The sequence below is a fragment of the Cornus florida genome, unplaced genomic scaffold (assembly GCF_030987335.1).
Source record: "Cornus florida cultivar Cherokee Brave unplaced genomic scaffold, ASM3098733v1 CherokeeBrave_3.0.0_Hap2_Chr11, whole genome shotgun sequence".
NCBI lineage: Eukaryota > Viridiplantae > Streptophyta > Magnoliopsida > Cornales > Cornaceae > Cornus > Cornus florida.
This window is the reverse complement of record NW_026775581.1, coordinates 24882810-24904827: the sequence shown is the minus strand read 5'-3', so window position 1 is coordinate 24904827 and position 22018 is coordinate 24882810. Positions and strand designations below refer to the sequence as shown.

The 22018-nt window shown below is 34.5% G+C and overlaps 2 protein-coding genes across 2 annotated transcripts; both read left to right on the top strand.

Annotated features, from left to right (window-relative positions):
- The first annotated feature begins 11421 nt into the window (after positions 1–11421).
- Positions 11422–13209, top strand: LOC132280897 (uncharacterized). The gene is made up of 2 exons (XM_059782655.1): positions 11422–12571; positions 12836–13209. The coding sequence occupies exons 1-2, from the start codon at positions 11422–11424 to the stop codon at positions 13207–13209; spliced, it is 1524 nt and encodes a 507-aa protein (XP_059638638.1).
- A 1587-nt stretch (positions 13210–14796) lies between these two features.
- Positions 14797–16098, top strand: LOC132280896 (uncharacterized). Its single transcript, XM_059782653.1, has one exon. The coding sequence runs from the start codon at positions 14797–14799 to the stop codon at positions 16096–16098; it is 1302 nt and encodes a 433-aa protein (XP_059638636.1).
- The last annotated feature ends 5920 nt before the right edge of the window (positions 16099–22018 follow it).

The following is a 22018-nucleotide window of genomic DNA, read 5'->3' as shown; positions in this document are numbered from 1 at the left end:
AACTTTCCAAACTGCCCCTCAATCATATCTCCCTCAATTCTACATAAAATACCCCAATTTCATTAACGGCTCTCTCTGTCCCAAGTATATAAATTTTATTTCTTTAATGCTAATAATAATAAATAATAATAAAGTTAATTTTTCTTTTTAAAAAAATTCTACTTATATCCTAATGTGTATCATAGACTCTCAGATTGTCCATGTATGAGATGTTGTGTCGTGTGTGTATATATACAATAATATTTTATTTTGTAGTAATAATAACATTTTCTAAAACATAAAAGTGATTTACATATTATGTTAATAATTTATTTTCCCACATTCACCTGATCAAACAATTAAAAATTAATTTATCAAAAATGAAATAAAATTAAATATCAATAAGATGAATATATATATATATATATATATATATATATATATACACACACACTTAAATTTTTATACCTAATATATATTATTTAAGAATGAAATCATTGGTCAAGTATCAGGGTTTGCCATATGCGTAAAAGAAAATAGTCTATTTCGTATGAAAAATATATAATATTTTTATATTTATTTATATACCTGTGTTGTTCGATAAATTTAAAAATTAAGTATTCATACAAATAAAATTATTGTCCCTTAAAGTTGTATTAAATATTTATGTACAAGTGTTAGATTGAATTATTAAATTACACTTGAATTGAAAAAGGGTTTCGTTTACAAAACGTTTGCTTTCATTGTTACGCCATCTCTCTTTCTAGATTAATGAAAACTAAACAACAATTAACTGTCATTGTCAATTGATTTGTTTTTACTTTATGGCAAGTAAAATTAACTTTGAAATTTGATCAACATGGAACGTCAAGAGAGAAAAGTCCTCAAAATGGGGCGTCAAAAAAGAAAAGTCATGAGAGTCAGTGATGACTTCAACAGTACCATTGTTTTCCTCATTCTCGGCTTTCTTTTGTCTTTTTCTAGTTTTAAATCATTCTTGTAATGATCAATAATTAAGTGATTCTTTTACTAAGTACGTGTATCATAGAGTCGATATCCGTGTTATAAAATATATATATATAAATTTCCAAGCCAATTACAACAAATCCTCTAAATTACAAAAATAAATAAATAAATAAATTTATTAATTATACATTTTTGTCACAGAAATCCCGTTTAAAATGATCTTGTGACCACACCAAACCCACAATATTTGATTTATTAACTATAATACCCTTGAAAGTATAAAAAGACTCAATTACCCCTACTGTGACCATTACATCCAAACAGCACTTTAAACCACTCTCACACCCAAACACACCAGCATATACTGTTACACTCAAAACACACCATTATACACTATTCATCTTCTTCTTCACAAGGCATGCCTTGTGATAAAATAAAATAAAATACATCTTACCGGAATGGACCCTTATATCTTATTTGGGTCTGTTGTGCTATATATATACACACACACTTTTGGCCGGGGCTGCTATTAACTGTTCTCTCCGGCGGGTTTTCTCTTCTAAAGCCATTTGATCTAAAATGCAAAATCGAGGAACTGCATATCCTCATGTCACATGACACATCTCTCTCTCTCTCTATCGAAGAAAAAAAAAAAAAAAAAAAAAAAAAAAAGAAAACCCCAAATCTTAGAAAATACTGGCCTTGCCGGAGAAGAAACACTACTTCTGTTCAAACCTAGCAATAGATCGATTTAGAGAGAGATTATAACTAAAAGATATTGTTGCAAACTCGGTTAATCCAGAAATTGTCAATGTAGACTAATATTGAACATGAATTTAATAACATAATTTTATAAGTAAATTTTTTTTTAATGGGTTTAAAAGGGGAGCTAATATTATTATTAAAATATTTTTTAAAACAAAATTGGCTGAACATATTATACTAAAAAAAAAAAAATTTTTGGGGGGAGGGGTCAAGCCCACCCAAGCCCTCCTCTGTGTCTGCCTCTGTGCAAACTTAAAGAGACAATCTTGTGGAGGGAGAGAGAGTTAAAGTTTGACGCACCGCAAAGAATAACATTAGGACTAGGGATGGCAATTTATCCCGTGAGAATGGGTATTCGCTTCACCATCCGTTTAGCTTATTTGGGTGGCAATAATTTTTTATAGTAAAAACTTGTGGGATTCGAAGGAGGTCACCTCACCCGTCTCACCCCATTTTGGTATGTAAATAACTAAATTATTTTTATTTTATTAGTATATATAGTTAATTCTAAAAATTATATGTAAGATTCACTCACTTTTCTAGTTGTTTTGTAAACTAGCAGAGCCCTACGAACTAAGAACATTAATATCCTTGAATTTTATGTTAAATTATTTATTGTTTATTAGTTTCATGAATTTCTTCAATAGTTATATAATTATATTCTTAGAAAATAAATTTAAAAAGAGGAGAAATTCTTGATCTAAACGGGCAGGGCGTACTGGCGAGAGTAAAAAAAGTTAAAACGGGAGCACGGATGGGATGGAAAGGCTCCGTTTAGACAATTTTGGGCTAGAACAAGGCGAAAATTTCTAAATAGTTACGGGAACGGAAGAGGGTACACCCGCTCAAAATCGTTCCCGTTACCATCCTTAATTGGAACTATTTGCTTTTGTTCCTTTTTTATAAAATAAAATAAAAAAAAAAAAAAATTTATACATATTTCTGATTTTTTTTTATATGGCTTTGTTGTCAATATTCCATCGGCTATGTCAGTTTAAACAGGGGTACATGTGTCTTTTAATTTTTTCGGGCAAATCAGTTGCCGAATTGTCCTTGAATGCAACCAATTAAAAGTTTAGGGGGTTTATGTAGTTCATGGAATTTTCTTGTTTTTACATTTTAACTTATATATTATTATTGATGCAAAATTTTGCAACCATCAGAAACGACATGTCTTAAAAAAAGAAAGATAAATGATCGAAAGGACACCGGTGTAATTATATATATATATATATATATACACACACATATACATAGTACCCAATAATGATATCATGTTTTTAAACACTAGAGTTAGGTCGAACCCTCCTGTCCCCCACTTACTAAATGGTCAAACCAGTGAAAGAAAAAAAAAGAAAAGGAATTATAAAACTTTTTTCTTTTCTTTATAAAATTGTTGTTGATGGATTCACGTTTTTTTTGGACACATGCAATGATGTGTTCATTTGTAATCAACAGTGAGAATTGATCATCTCTAATCGTTTGTACGGAATGAGTAGATGTTGCTTTAGCTTTTGGAAAAAAAAAAAATTAATTACATGTGACGTTCACCGACCATCGTGGAAACCACTTTAACCTTTATTTTTTCTCATAGTTACTCTATGCATATGAGACGTGTTCCGTGTGCTTGATGGTTTAATCATAAGGCGTTCCTCAATTGTTCTTGAATAAATTATAGGGGAAAGTGTAAAAAAAAATTTTGAATTATGTTTGAATTTGTAAATAATTTTTTTAAATTATATTTTGTGTATAAATTTTTTTAAATTATCTCATTTTATTACAATATACCCCAAAGATTATATTACTATATTTCATTAAGTGATCATAATACCCTTCTTATTGAATTACATTTAATATATTTTTCTTGTCTAAATAAATTATGAAAAATGCATACTAATTTGATAAGATATTTTTCATTAAATTTTCATAAATTTACCTTTAATTTTTTTAATTAATTTTTTAAATAAAAAAATTTAGAATAATTTTAAAAATATTTATTATTATTATTATTATTTTAATTTTTAATGAATATATTACATGCAAAGAAGGTAATTTTTCCAAAAGTATTTTATTATTCTTTCATCAATATATTGTATAAAAAAATGAAATTTTTACGATAAAAATGTTTAAATTGGTTATAATATATTTTATTATAAATAATAAAATTTTAATAATAAGTTAATTAATTTAGAAAATGGTAGTTACAAATCTATTTATCTATCTTTTTTCATTTTTATGATAAATTAATACTAAAAATAAAATTAAGGTAAATAGTATAATTAATATTTACATAAGAGAAAAGATAATAAAAATAATTTACTAAAAAATGAAAATTTTAATGAGAAGGGGTAAAAATAGTCTTTTGCGATGAATTTGTCCTTAATTGCAACAAATTAATAGTTCAGGGGGCGATTTTTAGTCCAGGGGATTATTTGCAAAAAGACAATAATTTAAGAGGGTTTTTTTGCACTTAACCCTAAATTTTATTTTATTTCTCTTTTAAGTTTGTTAATATTTTATATAGATTCTTTTTTAATTTTATTGTAGTGTTTATTTTACTATCTTGCCTATAAACTGAACAAAGATATTCAATTATTATAAAAATATGTACTTGTCATTTGATTTCTGAATTAACCCATTTGAATCATTAAATTACTCTAAATTAACCCATTTAAATCATTAAATCACTTCTATAACCAAGATAGATATTCAAAAATAAATATAAAAAAACAAATAAAAGCAATCAGCACCACTTGACATCCCCATCATTATTTGACCAATCTATACAGTGGTCTCCTCATGTTTGATAAAATTATTAAAACTAATGAAAGCTTCTTAAGGGCTTCACTTTCTTCTTCTTTTATTATTTTATTATTTTTTAGTTTTTAATTTTTTTTAACACTAGTTTAATTATTTTACAATGTTGATCTGCTAACATTTAATTTTATGATATTTACAAAAAAGAAATATATATATAATAAAAAAAAAAAAAAGAAATTTTTTTGTTACGAACTGGCTTATTATATCACCAGTTGATAACAAACTCAATTAACCTTTTGAAATCCAGCAAACTCGTATGGGACTATTGGTACCCAATTTGGTGCCCAGGTCACCGCCAATGCCACAGACCGGCCTCCTCTTCCCTCTCTCTCTCTCTCTCTCTCTCTCTCTATATATATATATATATATATAATATAAGGAGATGGTGATATATATATATATATATATATACACATACATACACAAATTGATTATATATATTAAAATTTTTAATTTTGTTTTTATCATTTGGTGGCGGTAGCGGTACCGTCTTTGGTGGAGAGGGAAAGAGATAAAAGGGATAATGCAAGAGATTAAAATGTATATTGACTAAATGGTATTTTGGTCATTTACTTGACCAGATATTTTGGTTCAAAATATAATATTTTATTGAGGAGCAATTTAGACATTTTATATTACTTTAAATGTGATTGTGGTGTGATTGTTCAATTTGAAAAATTTAAGAAGTGTAGATAAGTATCATTGTTCAAAAAATATCAAAATTATAAAATTTTGAACCTTCCATTTTCTATTTTTAAAAAAGAGTAAATATCACTCAACTACAAAAACGTCAAACGTCGTGCATTTTAGATATATTTTATGAAAGCGAACATTGCATTGGTCTTTTACTTGTAAAATCAACAAAAATGCTTTTCAAGTACATTGAACACATTTATTATCTTAGTTTGAGGGACTACATTGATTTCGGAACATGTGATCACTAATTAATCAAAGTTGGCAACTAATAAATTACTCGTGGAGATAGACACCTCCAAACATCCACAGGTTCCCTAGTAGTATTATTTAAATTAATAGCCAAAAAGAGAGTAACATTAACAATACTTTGATGAATAATTTTGTATTACAATAATAATAGTTAATTGAGTAGGTTTGTTTAAGTCCTGTTGATGCCTTCCACGTTATCTTCTTTGATTACCAGTCGCCAACAACTGTAGTCCTTACTCGTCAAACTTTTGCATTTATATATGTGTAGAAACACCCTGGTAGGTATTGTTGTTGAATATTTAAAATGATTTTATTTTTTAAAAAATTATCTTTCAATTGGTTTGGTAATAAAAAAATAATGCACTTTTAAATAATAGAGATTTAAATTCATAAGTAAAAATCATTTGTATTTTTTTTTTTTTGACACCAAACAAAACACCATATCATTTAAGAAGAGGAAGGATACAGTCAGAACTGAGAACGTCTAACAATCGGGTCGACGCTACACTAAAAACTAGAACATTCAGTTGCAAGAGTCTTTTTTTGCTCAAAAAGTAAGATACATCATTGGTCCAGATAAGATAAGGAAGAACAATGCTAAATACAAATCATTTGTATTGGAGTTTACAGATTGTAAACATATGTTCAATTAATGGTGTTTAAATTAATAAGTAAAAATCATTTGTATTTAGCATTGGATACAAAAATTAATTTGTAAATGAAAAACGTGATAATTTAAAAAAAAAAAAAAAAAAATTAAAACATGGATGTGGTTTTGACACCCAAAAGTGGTGGGCGAGTTTCATGAGGCACATGGAAAGAGTAAAATAAGGTACGTGGTCATCATGGGAAGTTCAAGGATGTGACATGTGGCAAGAAAAAGACGATAATCAAGACAAAGATTATAGCCTTGATTAGCGATGTGCGTAAGGCCATAAACTTAACACCTATATTTTAAGAGACAACCAATCCCTTCGTAGCTCCGTGGTTGGTTGTTTTTCACTGTCATTAGAAATTTGATTTTGAATCTTGACACTTTTAATTTTTAATTTAAACATTCTTATCTTGAAATTTTTTTTTTTTTGAAAGACAGTATTAAAATATTTATTAGATAGTCCTTAGTGGATCAATTCAATAAAGAATATAGTCAAACATTAGTGCATTAATATATTACGAATAAATAATTTATTAGATGAATTGGGATCATTGAAGGTTTTTTATTTTTTATTTTATTTCAAGGAAAGATGCGTTAGAAATTAGATTATTAGATATAAAGAGTTAAAATCTATACTCCAAAGTTCATCGGAGACACTAACTCACTGGACTATTGAGGCATCTATAGGACAATTAACATTTATTGGACCGGTTTAATCATGTGTTTGAAAAAATGAACCAACAAGAGTGTATTAGTATATTACAAAAAATTCTTAACATTAATTTATATTGAATTAGTTTACCAAGTGTCAGATTGTTTTGGACTGTTTAATAATTTCTCACAAGGAAATTTCAACACTAATTTCTATTTAATGAGTTCTCCAAACGTCAAATGGCCTAGATCATCGAATAATTTCTCATTCTTAAATAAGGGAAAAGAAGACACGTGGCTCCATTGATATACATATGGCAAATGGTGCTTATTAGTATAGGGTAAATTGCATTCACACCCTTCCAGGTTTGTGTTAAAAATGGGTAGTTATAACTCATGCACTTTTTTAACAATGACACTTCCCTAATAGTTTGGTAAATTGAACAATGACACCCCCAAATTAAGGTAAAAATACCTTATTTCCCTTTGACTTATTTGAATTATGAATTTACCATTTTAACATTTTCAAAACATTCATCTACTTACATTTGTCTATATCTATCACCACTACAAATGATTTGAGGAGAATTCATTGAAGAGGTCATATTGGTGATTCTCAAAGACAATTCTACTAATGGAAGCTTGGATCTTGAAGTTCCACCACTAAAGGATTGGATTAAAGTTTCGGGGGTTCAAATTAAAGATTTATAATTCTAGCGAATTTATTGGGTGATTTTCTAAAATCACTTTGGTGAGCATTCATCTACTCTTGTATGTGTACATGTATGTATCATCTTTTTTTTTTTTTTCTTTTTTTTTTTTTATCGAACACATACTGATCTACACATAAACACATCCGTGGGATTAAACATGCTTCCACTTAATTTTAAAAGTCTATTTCCCAAAAAGGAGATCATCTCACATGAAGTGTCATTTCATGTGAGATGATCTCCATGCTTTCTCTTTGCACAACATCAAACCTTTATTCGATTTTTGCTTATTTTAATTTTACCAAAATAAAACTAAATAACCTACAAAGCAAAATAAATAAAGTAAAGTTTGAGATGACAATAGGGTGTTAGTGTGGAAATTCAAATCGGGAGAAAACTACGGAGACTTTCGTAGTCTTGATCAAAACAATGCATTATCTCAAAGCAAAGTACAACAGACTTCGACTCGAACTCGCACCCTTTCCACTATATCAAGAACCAGTTGCTAAATGCAATTGGCTTTGCGATTCCTCGTCCAAGCGCTCTCGACTTCAGGCTTATTCCTCAATTCTTGTAGATAAGTTGATGGTAGAAATATGCTGGTAGAAATACGAACACTCGAATGATTGGTTCCTTTTGTAGTACGATTGAAACCTCATTTCAATGATTTGTAAATGAAAGAAGAAAAATCATGCTTTTAAACGGAATCAACTAGATCTTCGATAAGCTTGAACTCCGACCAGACAAAGAACACCATCCTAAGATCACTCATGTGTATAGAATGTGCTCTAAAAATATGTAGAATAATCAAATTGATTTTCTGAAAAATACTGTAAAAAAGTTCACTCAAATTGCATTAGTTTTTAATATCAAAAGTCATAATGAATTATGAGAAAAAAAAAAAATAGAGTAAATATAGGCATTAGATAGTCCTAACCTAACTTGAGAAATTAGTCAAAGTCATATAAGGATTTTTCTCCAGGTTTTAATAAAAAAGAAAAGTTAAATTAGACAAAAATTGTAAGTTTCCTTTTAAAATATGTGAAGTGTAACCGGTCAGACTTTGGCAGTTTGCAATTCTACTTTTCAAACAACCTCTCTGGCCAAGTGCTATCGATGGAAGGAAGTTGGACCGTTCGGACTTGTCCAATTTGTTATATTAAACATAAATACCTTAAATTCAAAGTTGTCCGACCAAACTATAACCGTGTAATGTATCCTCACTCATATACCTGTAATAAAATGATGTTCTTATCGAATCGAAGTTTTTTCTGTATATGTACGTAGTTCCGCTTCCAACATCAAGACTCAAAGTAAACACAAAATTACAACTTGATTGAACACATTTTGACACCAAATTAGTCAGTGGGATTTTTTTTTATATTTATATGGTTTACACATAAGTTCTGATAATTATAGAAGTACCTCCATTGAGATTCATAAAAGATCTTAAGAAAAACTTGCAAAAGTAAAAAAGATCCCTCATTTTTTTAACTCATTTGCCCAACAAGAATTTCAACAAAATTATTAAAGACTTCATCTTTGCTATTGAATTTTATGTTACTTGTATTATATATATATATATATATATATATATAGATAATTATAAAAGTGCCCTGATTGAATTCATAAAAAATTCACAAAAATCAAAATTTAAAAATACTCCTTATTATTTAACTCATTTGTCCAACAAAATTTTCAAAATTTAGAAGAGATCCACATCTTTTTTCCTTGGCGGGTTCGACAAAATTTTTATTAGAAAAAAAACCCTCCTTTGCTATTTATTATCTTGTTTCACTTTATTATTATTATTATTATACTAGCAAAAAGCACATGCGTTGCATGTGAGTGTTTGTATGACTGTTGTAAAGTAAAAAATTATAATAAAAATATAAGATAAAATTATGTTAGGCAAGAAGTTTTATTGTTATTTTTTTAATTCTTTTTTTTTATTTTTTTTTTATTTTTTACTTTTTAGTTCTGTGAGGAATAGAAGGAGAGTTGATGAGTTATATGAATATAAAGAGAGTTGAGAAGTCTAAATTATACATCAACTATTTTGTAAATAATACCTAAATAATTTACTTCAATTATTTTTTATTTTGATATACATAAAATCACGAAAGAAAAATATTAAAATATATATATAATGATTGTAATGATTTTTTTAAACGTCAAAATTAATTAAATAAATGTTATGTTACCATGTTCGTAAAAAAAAATAATGTATTTTGCAACTTAGGATTTGACGATGTAATCATGCAGATAACGTTGGAGTTCGATAGATAATTGACCAAATAGAAAAGAAATACACATAGAGATGTGAGATCTGAGTGGCCCATCAGTAAGTATAAAAATACATAAGTTAACTCTATATTTAATTTTAGAAGTAGAGTTTGAATCCAACATTAATGTTTTTTTTTGGGTAGAATTGGCCAAATGGGGAAGGATACACGACGAAGCGTAATTATTATTATATCAAGATGAAATAAAAACTATCATAAAACACTATAAATTAGTTAGATTGAGGTAAGAGTCTATAATGACAGAAAAGTTTTTTAAATTATATCAAGATGAGAAAAAAACCTATCATAAAACACCATAAATTAGTTAGATTGAGGTCATAAATTAGTTAGATTGAGGTAAGAGTCTATAATGACACAAAAGTTTTTTAAATTGCAAATAAATAGTACAACATGACACTAAAATAGAATATATATACAATTAATAATAATAATTCATAAAATGTCTATAAAGTTTCTACTAACAGGATTCACATACACCATAAAATAACTTTAAAAGTAATAAAAATATAAAAACAAAAATATTTTTATAAAATATAAAATATTATTATTAAAAATATAAAATGTTATGACAATGCCTCCCATTAAAAATATCATCATAATGTTAATGTAACAAAAATATAAAAATATAAAGTAACAAAAATATAAAATATAAAAATATAAAGTAATAAAAAAAGTAACAAAAATATAAAATGTTATGACAATGCCTCCCATTAAAAATATCATCATAATGTAATTATGTGATCACCTGAAAATTTAATGGAGAAAGAAAAAAAATTCCAATTTTGATACTAAAATTTAGAATATATAATATTGCGAAAACAAAAATAAAAAATATCCAAAATTCAAAAATTCCACGTCCATGATAGACTCTCATCCGAACTATTAGAGGTCATTTGGAAGTCAGAAAACGCTCTCTATTTCCTACTTAGTAAAAAAAGAAAACAAATTCTAATTTTGATTATAAAATTTAAGATACATAATTATGCGCAAAATTACCCAAAATTTGCAAATACCATGTGCATTAGACACTCTCATCCAAACCATTGTCATCTCGAACTCAAAAAACGGCTCTCTATTTTCTTCATATAAATAATGTAATGGGTTACAAAATTTTAGATTTTGATGTAATATCCCAAAAGGGTCACTATCTGATGATTATAATTTAATTATCCGTGGATAGGAGAAGATCGTTAAAGTAACGCGCTATCTCATAAGATTGAGATAGGCTCTACAGACTAAGATAAGGACTACGACTAAGATAAGGGTTACAGATTACGATAAGAATTGCAGAATACGATAAGGATTAGGCCAACAGATTACGATAAGGATTAAGGACGACGTGGACGCTACATAACATCCTGACCCAAGTCCTATAAATAGGGGGGCTAATCGACGTTTGGAGGGAGGCAAAAAACCCTAACTCAATATCTCGATTTCTCCAGAGAGATTATCATTCACATTGACTTGTTCGTCGGAGCCTACTCCACCGGTAACACGCCGGTGTTTGTAGGATCACTTTTTCTTCTCTTTATTTAGGAAGTCAGATCAGATCCGGGTTGCGCATAATCCATCTTCAACAGTTGGCGCCGTCTGTGGGAACTTATTTTTGTTCTCTAAACAAAGCATGGTTCTATTGCGATCTGGTCTGGCTGCTGGCGAGGGCGAAAGGTTGCAGGCTTCTGATGCAGGAACTTCAATGGGGCAACCCCCCGTAGTCCCAAATGATCAGGAACGCGTCGCAGCGTTGGAACAACTGGTGAACCAGTTAGTCCAGCAAAATGCGATTATTCTGCAACACTTAGCCGCCCCTAACGAGGAGAGAAACAGTGAAGTACCCAACGATGACTCCCGTAGGGTTAACAACGATGTTGAGCTTAGTCAAATAGGGGGTCAACAGAGGAGCCATCACCATCGGTCCCCTGAACGGAATACCACCAGGCTCCGTGGAGATACTTCTAGTTATGTTGGAGACAAGACTGAGGACGCCACTCAGTTCGATCTAGAGTTGCAGGATCTGAAAGCCAAGGTTGACGATGTCATGCAAGCGATGAAAGGGAAGGGCCAGGCTGCAGTGAACGATATGGTACAAAAGACTAACCTAGCTTTTAGCCTAGCTGTTATGAGTTGTCCTCTACCTAGCAAATTCAAGATGCCAACTCTTGAGAGCTTCGATGGGACGCGGGACCCTCTCGACCATTTGGAAACCTACAAAGCTCTTATGTATTTGCAAGCCGTACCGGATGAGATTATGTGCAGGGCTTTCCCTACCACACTCAAGGGTTGGGCTCGTCTCTGGTTCAATAAATTAAAGCCAGGCTTCATTGAAAACTTTGAAGAGTTGAGCAAACAATTCATAAGACACTTCATCGCTGGGCAGAAGCATAGGAGACCAGCAACACATTTACTTAATGTGAAACAGCAGAAGGGAGAGTCCCTTTGTGATTACATAAGTCGTTTTAACACTGAAATGCTGCAAGTTGAAGAGGTGGACGACAAGGTTGCCCTCACAGCCTTTATGGGAGGACTACAGACTTCTAAGTTCCTATTTTCCTTATCAAAGGAAGCCCCTACAAGCATGATAGAGTTGATGGTTAGAGCGCGGAAGCACATGAACGCTGACGATGCTATGAATGCACGAAAAAACAAAGATGGTGAAGATAAGAGGTCGGATAAGAAGAGGCCAGCACCTAGCACTAGGGAGGAAAGGGAATTGAAGTACAAGAAATTCTCAAACAACCAGGCTGACAGATCGTTTCGCCGCCCAGCGAGCCCAGGCAGGTATAATAACTATACCCTCCTAAATACATCTGTAGAGCAAGTCTTTCTGCAGATTTAAGATGACACATCATTGAAATGGCCACCAAAGCTAAAAGCTGATCCAACAAAGAGGTCTTAAGATAAATACTGTAGGTTTCACCGGGACCATGGACATAACACAGAGGATTGTTTCGACCTCAAAAACCAGATTGAGAACCTTGTTCGTAAAGGTCATTTACGCAAATTCACAACTAGAAATGGAAAATGAGGCTCCAACCCAGCCCGAGAGGGCCGAGATGATCGCCCTCCTCAACACCAACCAATAGGTGAGATCAAAGTTATATCGGGTGGCTTCGCTGGTGGTGGTGAGACGAGTTCATCTCGGAAGGCTCATGCTAGGAGAATTCGGAGTTTTTCAGAGATAAATGAAGTTGGAATGACAAGTCCTCCAACCAAATTACCTCGAGTTGAGGAGCCGGTCATAACCTTTTCTGAAGAAGATGACAAGGGAATTCACCAGCCCCACCCTCTGGTAGTTTCTATGGTCGTTGCTAATTTCACTGTTCGACGAATACTAATAGACAATGGTAGCTCGGCTGACATACTATTTCTTAGGACGTACGAGAAATTGAAAATTGGCCGAGAGAAGCTCTGACCCATGAAGTCACCACTGGTGGGATTTTCAAGCGACAAAGTATATCCACTGGGGCCAATTACCCTTCCAGTTACTACAGGAGCCAATCCAAAGCAGGTCACTGTAATGGTGGACTTTGTAGTGGTGGACTGCCCATCATCATATAATATTATCCTGGGGAGAATGACATTGAATGCTATGAAAGCAATCACGTCCACTTACCATCTCCTGATGCATTTCCCAACTGAATATGGTATGGGAGAGATAAGAGGGGACCAAACAATGGCTCGCGAATGTTATGTCGCGTCTCTCAGAAAAATAAAATCGCAAGAGGCATTTACGATTGAAGGGCTGGAAGGGAAAGATAGACCAGACTTTCATAGAGCGGAACCTACAGAGGAGCTAGAAGAGGTCATCCTTGGTGAGCCCAAGAAAAAAGTGAGTATAGGGTCTTTACTCCCCCCAGGTATCAAAGATGAACTTACTCAATTCCTCAGGAAGAATCAAGACGTATTTGCATGGGTACATGAAGACATGCCGGGTATAGACCCCACTATCATGGAGCACCGCCTAAATGTAAATCCTGACTTCAAACCTGTCAGACAAAAGAGGAGGACTTTTGCTCCAGAATGGAATTAGGCTATATTAGAAGAGGTGGAAAAGCTCTTAGAAGCCGATTTTATTCAAGAGGTGTACTACCCCGACTGGCTGGCAAATGTGGTCCTAGTGAAAAAGGCAAATGGAAAATGGAGGCTATGTGTGGATTTTACCGACCTTAACAAAGCTTGCCCGAAGGACAGCTTTCCTCTCCCAAGAATTGATATGCTCATTAAGGGAACGGCTGGACACGAACTATTAAGTTTCATGGATACATATTCTGGATACAACCAGATATCTATATACACCTCAGATAGAGAAAAAACGGCCTTCATCACTGATAGAGGTTTGTACTGTTACAAAGTAATGCCGTTTGGGCTCAAGAACGCTGGTGCAACATACCAGAGGCTAGTGAATGCAATGTTTAAGCATCAAATTGGTAGAAACATGGAGGTATATGTTGATGACATGTTGGTGAAAAGCTTAAAAGCTGAAGACCATTTGACTAACCTGCAGGAGACCTTCGAGGTACTTAGGAGTCATAAGATGAAACTCAACCCCAGCAAGTGTGCCTTTGGGGTTTCCTCAGGAAAGTTCTTGGGATATATGGTAAGCAGAAGAGGAATTGAGGCCAATCCAGAGAAGATCCGAGCAGTCATTGACATGAGATCGCCAAGATCAACCAAGGATCTATAACGACTAACAGGGAAGATTGCTGCCTTGAGTAGGCTAATCTCTCGGTCAACTGACAGGTGTCTACCTTTCTTTCGTGTGCTAAGGAAGGCTTTTGAATGGACCCCAGAATGTGAGCAGGCATTCAAAGAACTAAAGCAATACCTTAGTTCTCCCCCACTACTGTCTCAAACCATACCGGGAGAGGAACTATACATATACCTTGCAGTCTCCACGACAGCTGTCAATTCAGCTCTGATATGAGAAGAAGAAGGGGTCCAAAGGCCAGTATACTTCGTGAGCAAAGCACTTAGGGGTGCGGAGGAAAGATATCCAAGGATGGAACAGTTGGCCTTTGCTTTAATTGTGTCCGCCAGGAAACTGAGACCATACTTTCAAGCGCATACGATAGTGGTCCTAACAGATCAACCCCTTCGACAGGTCCTACATAAGCCACAAAGCTCTGGTCGACTAATGAAGTGGTCAGTAGAGTTAGGGGAGTTCGACATTCAGTATAAGCCAAGAACAGCAGTAAAGGCTCAGGTGTTGGCTGATTTCTTAGCTGAGTTTACCCCTCCAGAAGAGGAGAAACAACCCCAATTTTTGACAGAACCAAGTTTAAGTGAGCAGATGGGCCCAGAAGTAGTCTGGGACTTGTTCGTGGATGGGTCATCTACTGCTCAGGCTAGCGGAGCCGGGCTTGTTCTTGTCTCCCCAGAGGGAGAAAATATACAGTACGCACTTCGGTTTGGTTTCAAAGCAACCAACAACGAAGCAGAGTACGAAGCCTTGCTAGCAGGATTAAAAGTGGCAAATGCCCTAGGGGTTGAGCAATTAAAGGTGTACACCGACTCCCAGCTGGTCGCTCGACAAGTTCAAGCGGAATATGAGGCACGAGACGAGAAGATGAAGAGTTATCTACAAAAGGTGAAGGAATTAAAGAATCACTTCCAAAGATTCTCAATTCATCAAATACCACGAGAAGAGAATGGGAAAGCAGACGCTTTAGCCCGGCTAGCTACTGCATTAGAACCTGAGATCAATAAGAATATACCACTGGAATATTTGGATGAACCATCTATATCTCAGGAGAGACAAATTGAAGTGCAACAAGCGATATTGAGTGTGGAATGGGCAGATCCTATCATCAGATATATCAAGGATGGGGTGCTACCAACAGACCGAGCAGAAGCTCGAAAGGTCAAGATACGGGCAGCTAGGTATACGTTTATCAAAGGGGTGCTCTACAAGAGAAGCTTCTCCATGCCGTATTTACGATGCATTTCTAGCGAGGAAGCTGACTACATTTTGAGGGAGATCCACCTAGGAGTTTGTGGAAACCATGCTGGGGGTAGGTCACTTGCAAACAAGGCCATCCGACAAGGATACTATTGGCCCACCATGCAGAAAGATGCACTTGACTTCGTTAAAAAGTGCGACAAGTGTCAACGATTTGCCAACATCCCGAGACAACCGTCAGAGGAGATGACTCCCATGTCAGGACCATGGCCATTTGCTCAATGGGGAATGGACTTGATTGGCCCTCTCGTCAAAGGCAAAGGGCAGACTAAGTATGCCATTGTTATGGTTGATTACTTCACTAAATGGGTAGAAGCTAAGCCTCTGGCCAAGATCACATAGAACAATATAAAGAAGTTCGTATGGAAATCAATAGTTTGCAGATTTGGGATTCCTAGAGTGATTGTCACAGACAATGCAAAACAGTTCGATAACTCTGACTTCAAAAATTTTTGTTCCGAGCTCGGGATTCAAATTTATTTCTCATCGCCAGGACATCCCCAGGCGAATGGACAGGCCGAAGTCACTAACAGAACAATCCTTCAGATGATCAAGACTCGACTTGATGCTGCAAAGGGACTGTGGCCTGAGCAGCTGCCGAGTGTAGTGTGGGCTTACCGTACTATTGCAAGGACTCCCACAGGGGAAACCCCTTTTCTTTTAGCGTTTGGAAGTGAGGCAGTAGTACCTGTAGAGATTGGCCTAACAAGCTTTAGGACAGAGCACTACGAGCCCAAGCAGAATGAAAGGGAGTTGGAAGTAAGCTTGGACCTGATCGAAGAAAGGAGATACCTAGCCCAGATTAGGATGGCTACCTATCAACAGAAGGTTTCCAAGTATTACAATGCTCGGGTCAAGCCTAGGAGGTTCTTAGTAGGAGATTTAGTACTCCGCAAAGTTACTCAGGCAACTAAGGATTCAACCATAGGGAAACTAGGTCCCAAATGGGAAGGGCCTTACAAAGTTACACGATGTCAGCGACCAGGAACATACTGGTTAGAGGACTTAAAGGGAAAACCACTGCCTCACCCATGGATTGTTGAGCATCTAAAGAAATATTATCAGTAAACAATTTCAGTTTAGTCTCAATTTATTATTTATTTTTGCTAATACTTCTAGTTGCAATAATTACTTCATTCTCTACGAATGAATGTCTTCAATAGCCTTGTTATCAACTTTGGCTTTAATAAAGTATTCCCTACTTGGATCAGTTGTTTCAAATAATTCATTATCATTTTGATATGTTAAGATATTCATGTTAAATGGGTGAGTTGGGTGAAGCTCATAATAATCTACTTCCCTTGTTAAAGGGTGAGCTGGGTGAAGCTTATAGCAATCTACTTCCCTTGTTAAAGGGTGAGCTGGGTGAACCTCATAGCAATCTACTTCCCTTGTTAAAGGGTGAGCTGAGTGAAGCTCGTAGTAATCTACTTCCTTTGTTAAAGGGGGAGCTGAGTGAAGCTCGTATACATCTACTTACCTCATTACATAAACGAGCTGAGTAAAACTCGTCTTAATGTACTTTCCTTATCAAAGGGATGAGCCGACCAAAGATGTCAATAAAATAACATAATGCGGTAGTCGCAATGGCAAAACATAACTGTCCTTCCTACTTATCAACCCTACAAATATAAATGGAAACTGATTGTAAAGAAAGAGAAGTTTCAAGCACAAAGAGAAACATGGGAGCAAATAAATGAATGGCTACACATCTATCCTATTCGGAATCACTCGCTTCATCTAGTTGAATGACAGAGAAGTCTTGGTCTGCAAATTCAAAAGCAGCACGATTCCGAAAATCTTCGAAGCCGTCAAAGTAGGCCTTCGACATAATCTCCTTGAAGGTGGGTGAGGCTTTAAACTCACCCACTGCATTAGCTCTTTCCATCATTAGTTTCTGGGACATCTCCTTGTTGAGTTTTTGCACATAAGATGCATGACAAGCTCGTTCTGTTTCTAACTCAACACGCATTGCTTGTAGAGCGACCTCATGTTTATCACGTTCCACTTGTAAATCGGCTTGGTGTTGGGAGCGAGTAGAAGCCAACATATTGGTGTAATGCTCTCCTCCTTTTACAGCTAGACACGACAAGTAATACGCGTATGTATTCACCTGTACGCACGTGGGAATAAAAAGTTACAATGAAGAGGAAAAGAAAAGCTAAATAAAAACAGAGGATGGTGCGAGAGTTAATCCGTGCGAGATCATGCATGAGTCGGTCTACAATCTCAGTTGGAGGGCGTGAATTCAGATACATCATATCCTCCTTCGACAAAGACTCGCTTATCTTCTTAAAAGCAAGTTGAGCATTGCCTAGAACAGATGTTGCTGAAGAGTAGGGATCTGAGGGGAGTACCGCTGCTTCAGTAAGGAGTGGCATAGTCCCATCCACAAGCTGATGAGGGAATTGCGAGTCAGATTCGTGTGGAGAAACAACTGAAACAGGTAAGACCCTTTGTGCTGTAATAGTAGGCTTCTTTTTTTTCCTCTTGGCGGAGAAAGTAGGTGGGAAGTCACTTGAGCCTTCTTTGAACTGAGCTAGAAGCCTCTTATTAAGTTTTCGGGATATAGTTACAGAGGACTTGCCAACTGGCTGAGGACCAATCCCATGGGTAAACAAAGTCTGAGGTGTCACGAGTGAAGACCAGTCCCTCATTGGGTAGTTAAAGGCTTTCTTTATTCGCTGGAGATCATCAGATGAAACGGCAATCTCTTTAACGCTTGAAAGAACAACAACTCTGTTAATAACTCAAACAAAATTTACTTTGAGTTTTAAAACATAAGAGGGTATCATTATGGATAACTCACCGGTGGAATTCTGATTACACCACGCACGAGGAATGGAGGTCCCTATTCGTAAGAAAGCACTTTCTTCAGGAAAGAACTCCCAGCCATCACCAGAAACGAAAAAGAAACTGCTTTTCCATGGTTTGTGCTTAAGGGGAATTCTAGAGATAAGAATTCTGTCCCGTGGGGAGAAGTACAGCCAGTCACCCCTTTTGGGAATGTAGCAATGAAGAAACTCTTGGATAGTGAGCGAGGTATTACAACAAGCTCGCCACAGAACTAAACAACCCATCATTGTTTTCCAGGCATTCGGGGAGAGTTGAGTCGGAGCAAGATTAAGGTGACGCAACAGTTCCCTAATAAAAAGAGGGATTGGAAAACGCAATCCGGCAATAAAAGCAGACTCATAGAAATAAATCTCAGTTAGGTAAAAGGAGGACGCTTTATCATCAAGTGAAGGAAGTCTGAGAGCAACACTGTCTGGAATTGAATAAGTTTGCCTGATCCGATCCAGATCCTGTGAGGTAAGGGAGCCTGCTATATCCTGTACCAGATGTGTCTCTGAGGGAGCCGAATCAGACTGGCGGTGTTCCTCATCTGACATAATGTTAGATTCTGGGTAAAACATGCTGGCAGTAACACACGCTACTGTATGCAAGAGCCTAGCTTCACAGTGACCTATAAAATTTTCTAACTTTGGTCTTGGTATACTGAGTTGGAGGAAAAAGCAACAACGAATTAAATAGAAGCAGGAAGAAAACGAGGGCATGGAACTTACCACATCACTACGACTGGCACTACCTGGCTTTCTGGATGATGGAAGTAATTTGAATGAATTTTACTCGAACCATCTCGGTTTATAGCAGAAGAACGTAAACAGATAAGGAAAGTATTTCTGGTGGAATTCTAATAGAAATCTGTTTCGTGAGGGACAAGCAGCTCTCAGCGGGCTATTTTACTTTTACAAGGTAGAATAGAATTCGGAGTTCGAATAGGACAACCACACTGGCAGCCCTGCATGAGTTACCTATGTGCCAAAAGGTAGGCTACCAACATGGCAGCTCGACCCCCGACTGTATCCGCGAAGTGGCAATCTAAGTCAAGTTAATGGATAAGGCTCTACTATTTCATAATCAAACCAACTTATTGTAGAAATACAGGGTGAACGGTTCTACAATTCCAGCTATTCGTTATTATGTCATATTTGGGAATTAACGTTCCGGTGGTTTGACAAGCAATCCTCCGAAACGGGGGACAACTGATGATTATAATTTAATTACCCGTGGATAGGGGAAGATCGTTAAAGTAACGCGCTATCTTATAAGATTGAGATAGGCTCTACTGACTAAGATAATGATTACGATTAAGATAAGGTTTACAGATTACGATAAGAATTGCAGAATACGATAAGGATTAGGCCAACAGATTATGATAAGGATTAAGGACGACGTGGACGCTACGTAACATCCTGACTCAAGTCCTATACATAGGGAGGGCTAATCGACGTTTGGAGGGAGGCAAAAAACCCTAACTCAATATCTCGATTTCTCCAGAGAGATTATCATTCACACTGACTTGTTCGTCGGAGCCTACTCCACCGGTAACAAGCCGGTGTTTGTAGGATCACTTTTTCTTCTCTTTATTCAGGAAGTCAGATCAAATCCGGGTTGCGCAGAATCCATCTTCAACAGCTATCTATGAAGCACGGACACGGATACGGATACGGGATACGGGTACGACACGACACGGATACGGCGACACGGCAAATTTCAAAAAAATAGGACACGGACACGGCGGGGATACGCCTATAAAATTATATATATATATATATATATATATATATATATATATATATATTTAAAATATAATTATTAGAATCTTGTACAGGTAAATAAAACAATAACAAAGAACAGAATCAATTTCAATAATTTCATCTCTGTTATAAGAAAAATATAGACAAGACAAAACAGAAAATAAATGAAAAATAAAGTTGATCCAAATTCCAAACGAAGATGTGCAGAAGAGACATAGCTATAATGAACTAAATATGTATATGAATAAACATATATATTTTCAGTCTTTCACAAAATCTTGTTCGCGTAATTTAAATATATATATATATCTTATTCATGTAGAGAGATAATTGAAGAATATGAGAGACTGAAAGAGGAGTGAGAGAAAATAAATTTTGTCTCACAGAAGTGTCGGACCGTGTGTCCGAGTCTCGGACACGGGTGTTGGTGTCCGAAAAGTGTCCGACACTGGTACGGGACTCCTGGAAGGAGTGTCCGTGCTTTATAGGTCACTGTAGATGGCTCCAAAAGTACTTTGTATATCAAAATCGTTGTGACATTGTGATTTTTTTGAAACATTACAATTGCCAAGTGTTGAAATAGTATTATCATTAAATTTTCACATGTCATGGTCTTCAAAGAAGTCTGAAAAGCAATAAAATTTCACATGGTCAATATTTAGATAAATTAAAAAAAAAAAAGAGAAAAAAATAAAAAACCAACAACCGAACTCATCATTCAAAATTCAGAAGAAACAAAACCCAAGGAAGAATTGAGGTAAGAATTAAAAAAAATAATTCTTTAGATAACTTGAACAACCAAACAATTAGTAGATACCTAACTATCCTTTTGATCATTAGAACGCCTAATAATAAAATAGTTGAATATAGAATTCATGACTCTTAAATCAAATAGAAGATTCGAAAAAAAGCAAACAACTCAAACATTTTCTTCTTTCCAGAAAACCTCCAAACTCACCAGTTTATTTGTTTGTTTTGTAGCTTTGTCTTGGCGTTCTCTTCGCGAATGATTTTGCAATGGGGGGACAATTGGAGTAGAGAGAGAACGGTAAAACAAAAAAAAAAAAATTCCTTCTTTTGATTTGTACTTTTTAATGTGATTAATTTGGTGTCGTTAAGAATTCCAAACTGAATAGAAAAGAGTTAACTATTATAAGTATTATAATTATTGTTAGTAAAAAATACCTTTTAGAATCCCAGAACAAATAGAAGTTAACAAATTATAATTATTGCTAGTAAAAATTATTTAATGTAAACTATTTAATGAAATTTTTTTCCCTTTTTGTTAAACATTATTTTTGTATTTTAAAAAAAATAAAAATGTAACAAAATTAGGAGAGGGCATGTTTATGACTAATTTTAAAATTTGCAACTCATCATGAAATAATAACATATTTATAACTCATTGAAATATTATTTTTGTATTTTAAGAAAAATAAAAAATATTAAGAAATTAGGAGAAGGCTTACAATAGACAGGAACGGATCTAGTATATGTGTGTGTATATATATATATAGAGAGAGATTATTATTAATGTTCTCATGAACTAAATTCCTGACTTCGGCCACTATCACTGCTCACAATCACAACATTATAAGGGCAATCACTATATTTCTCAAAACGTTAGTGGTCTCCCGTGAGCTTAAACCTCCTTATCACAA

What these genes read in the sequence shown, in the direction of transcription:
- LOC132280896 (XM_059782653.1), top strand. Translation starts at nt 14,797, where the DNA reads ATGGAACAGTTGGCCTTTGCTTTAATTGTGTCCGCCAGGAAACTGAGA.
- LOC132280897 (XM_059782655.1), top strand. Translation starts at nt 11,422, where the DNA reads ATGGTTCTATTGCGATCTGGTCTGGCTGCTGGCGAGGGCGAAAGGTTG. An exon ending in TCGCCGCCCAGCGAGCCCAG is followed by an intron (nt 12,572 to 12,835) that starts GCAGGTATAATA and finishes GCTCCAACCCAG; the next exon opens with CCCGAGAGGGCCGAGATGAT.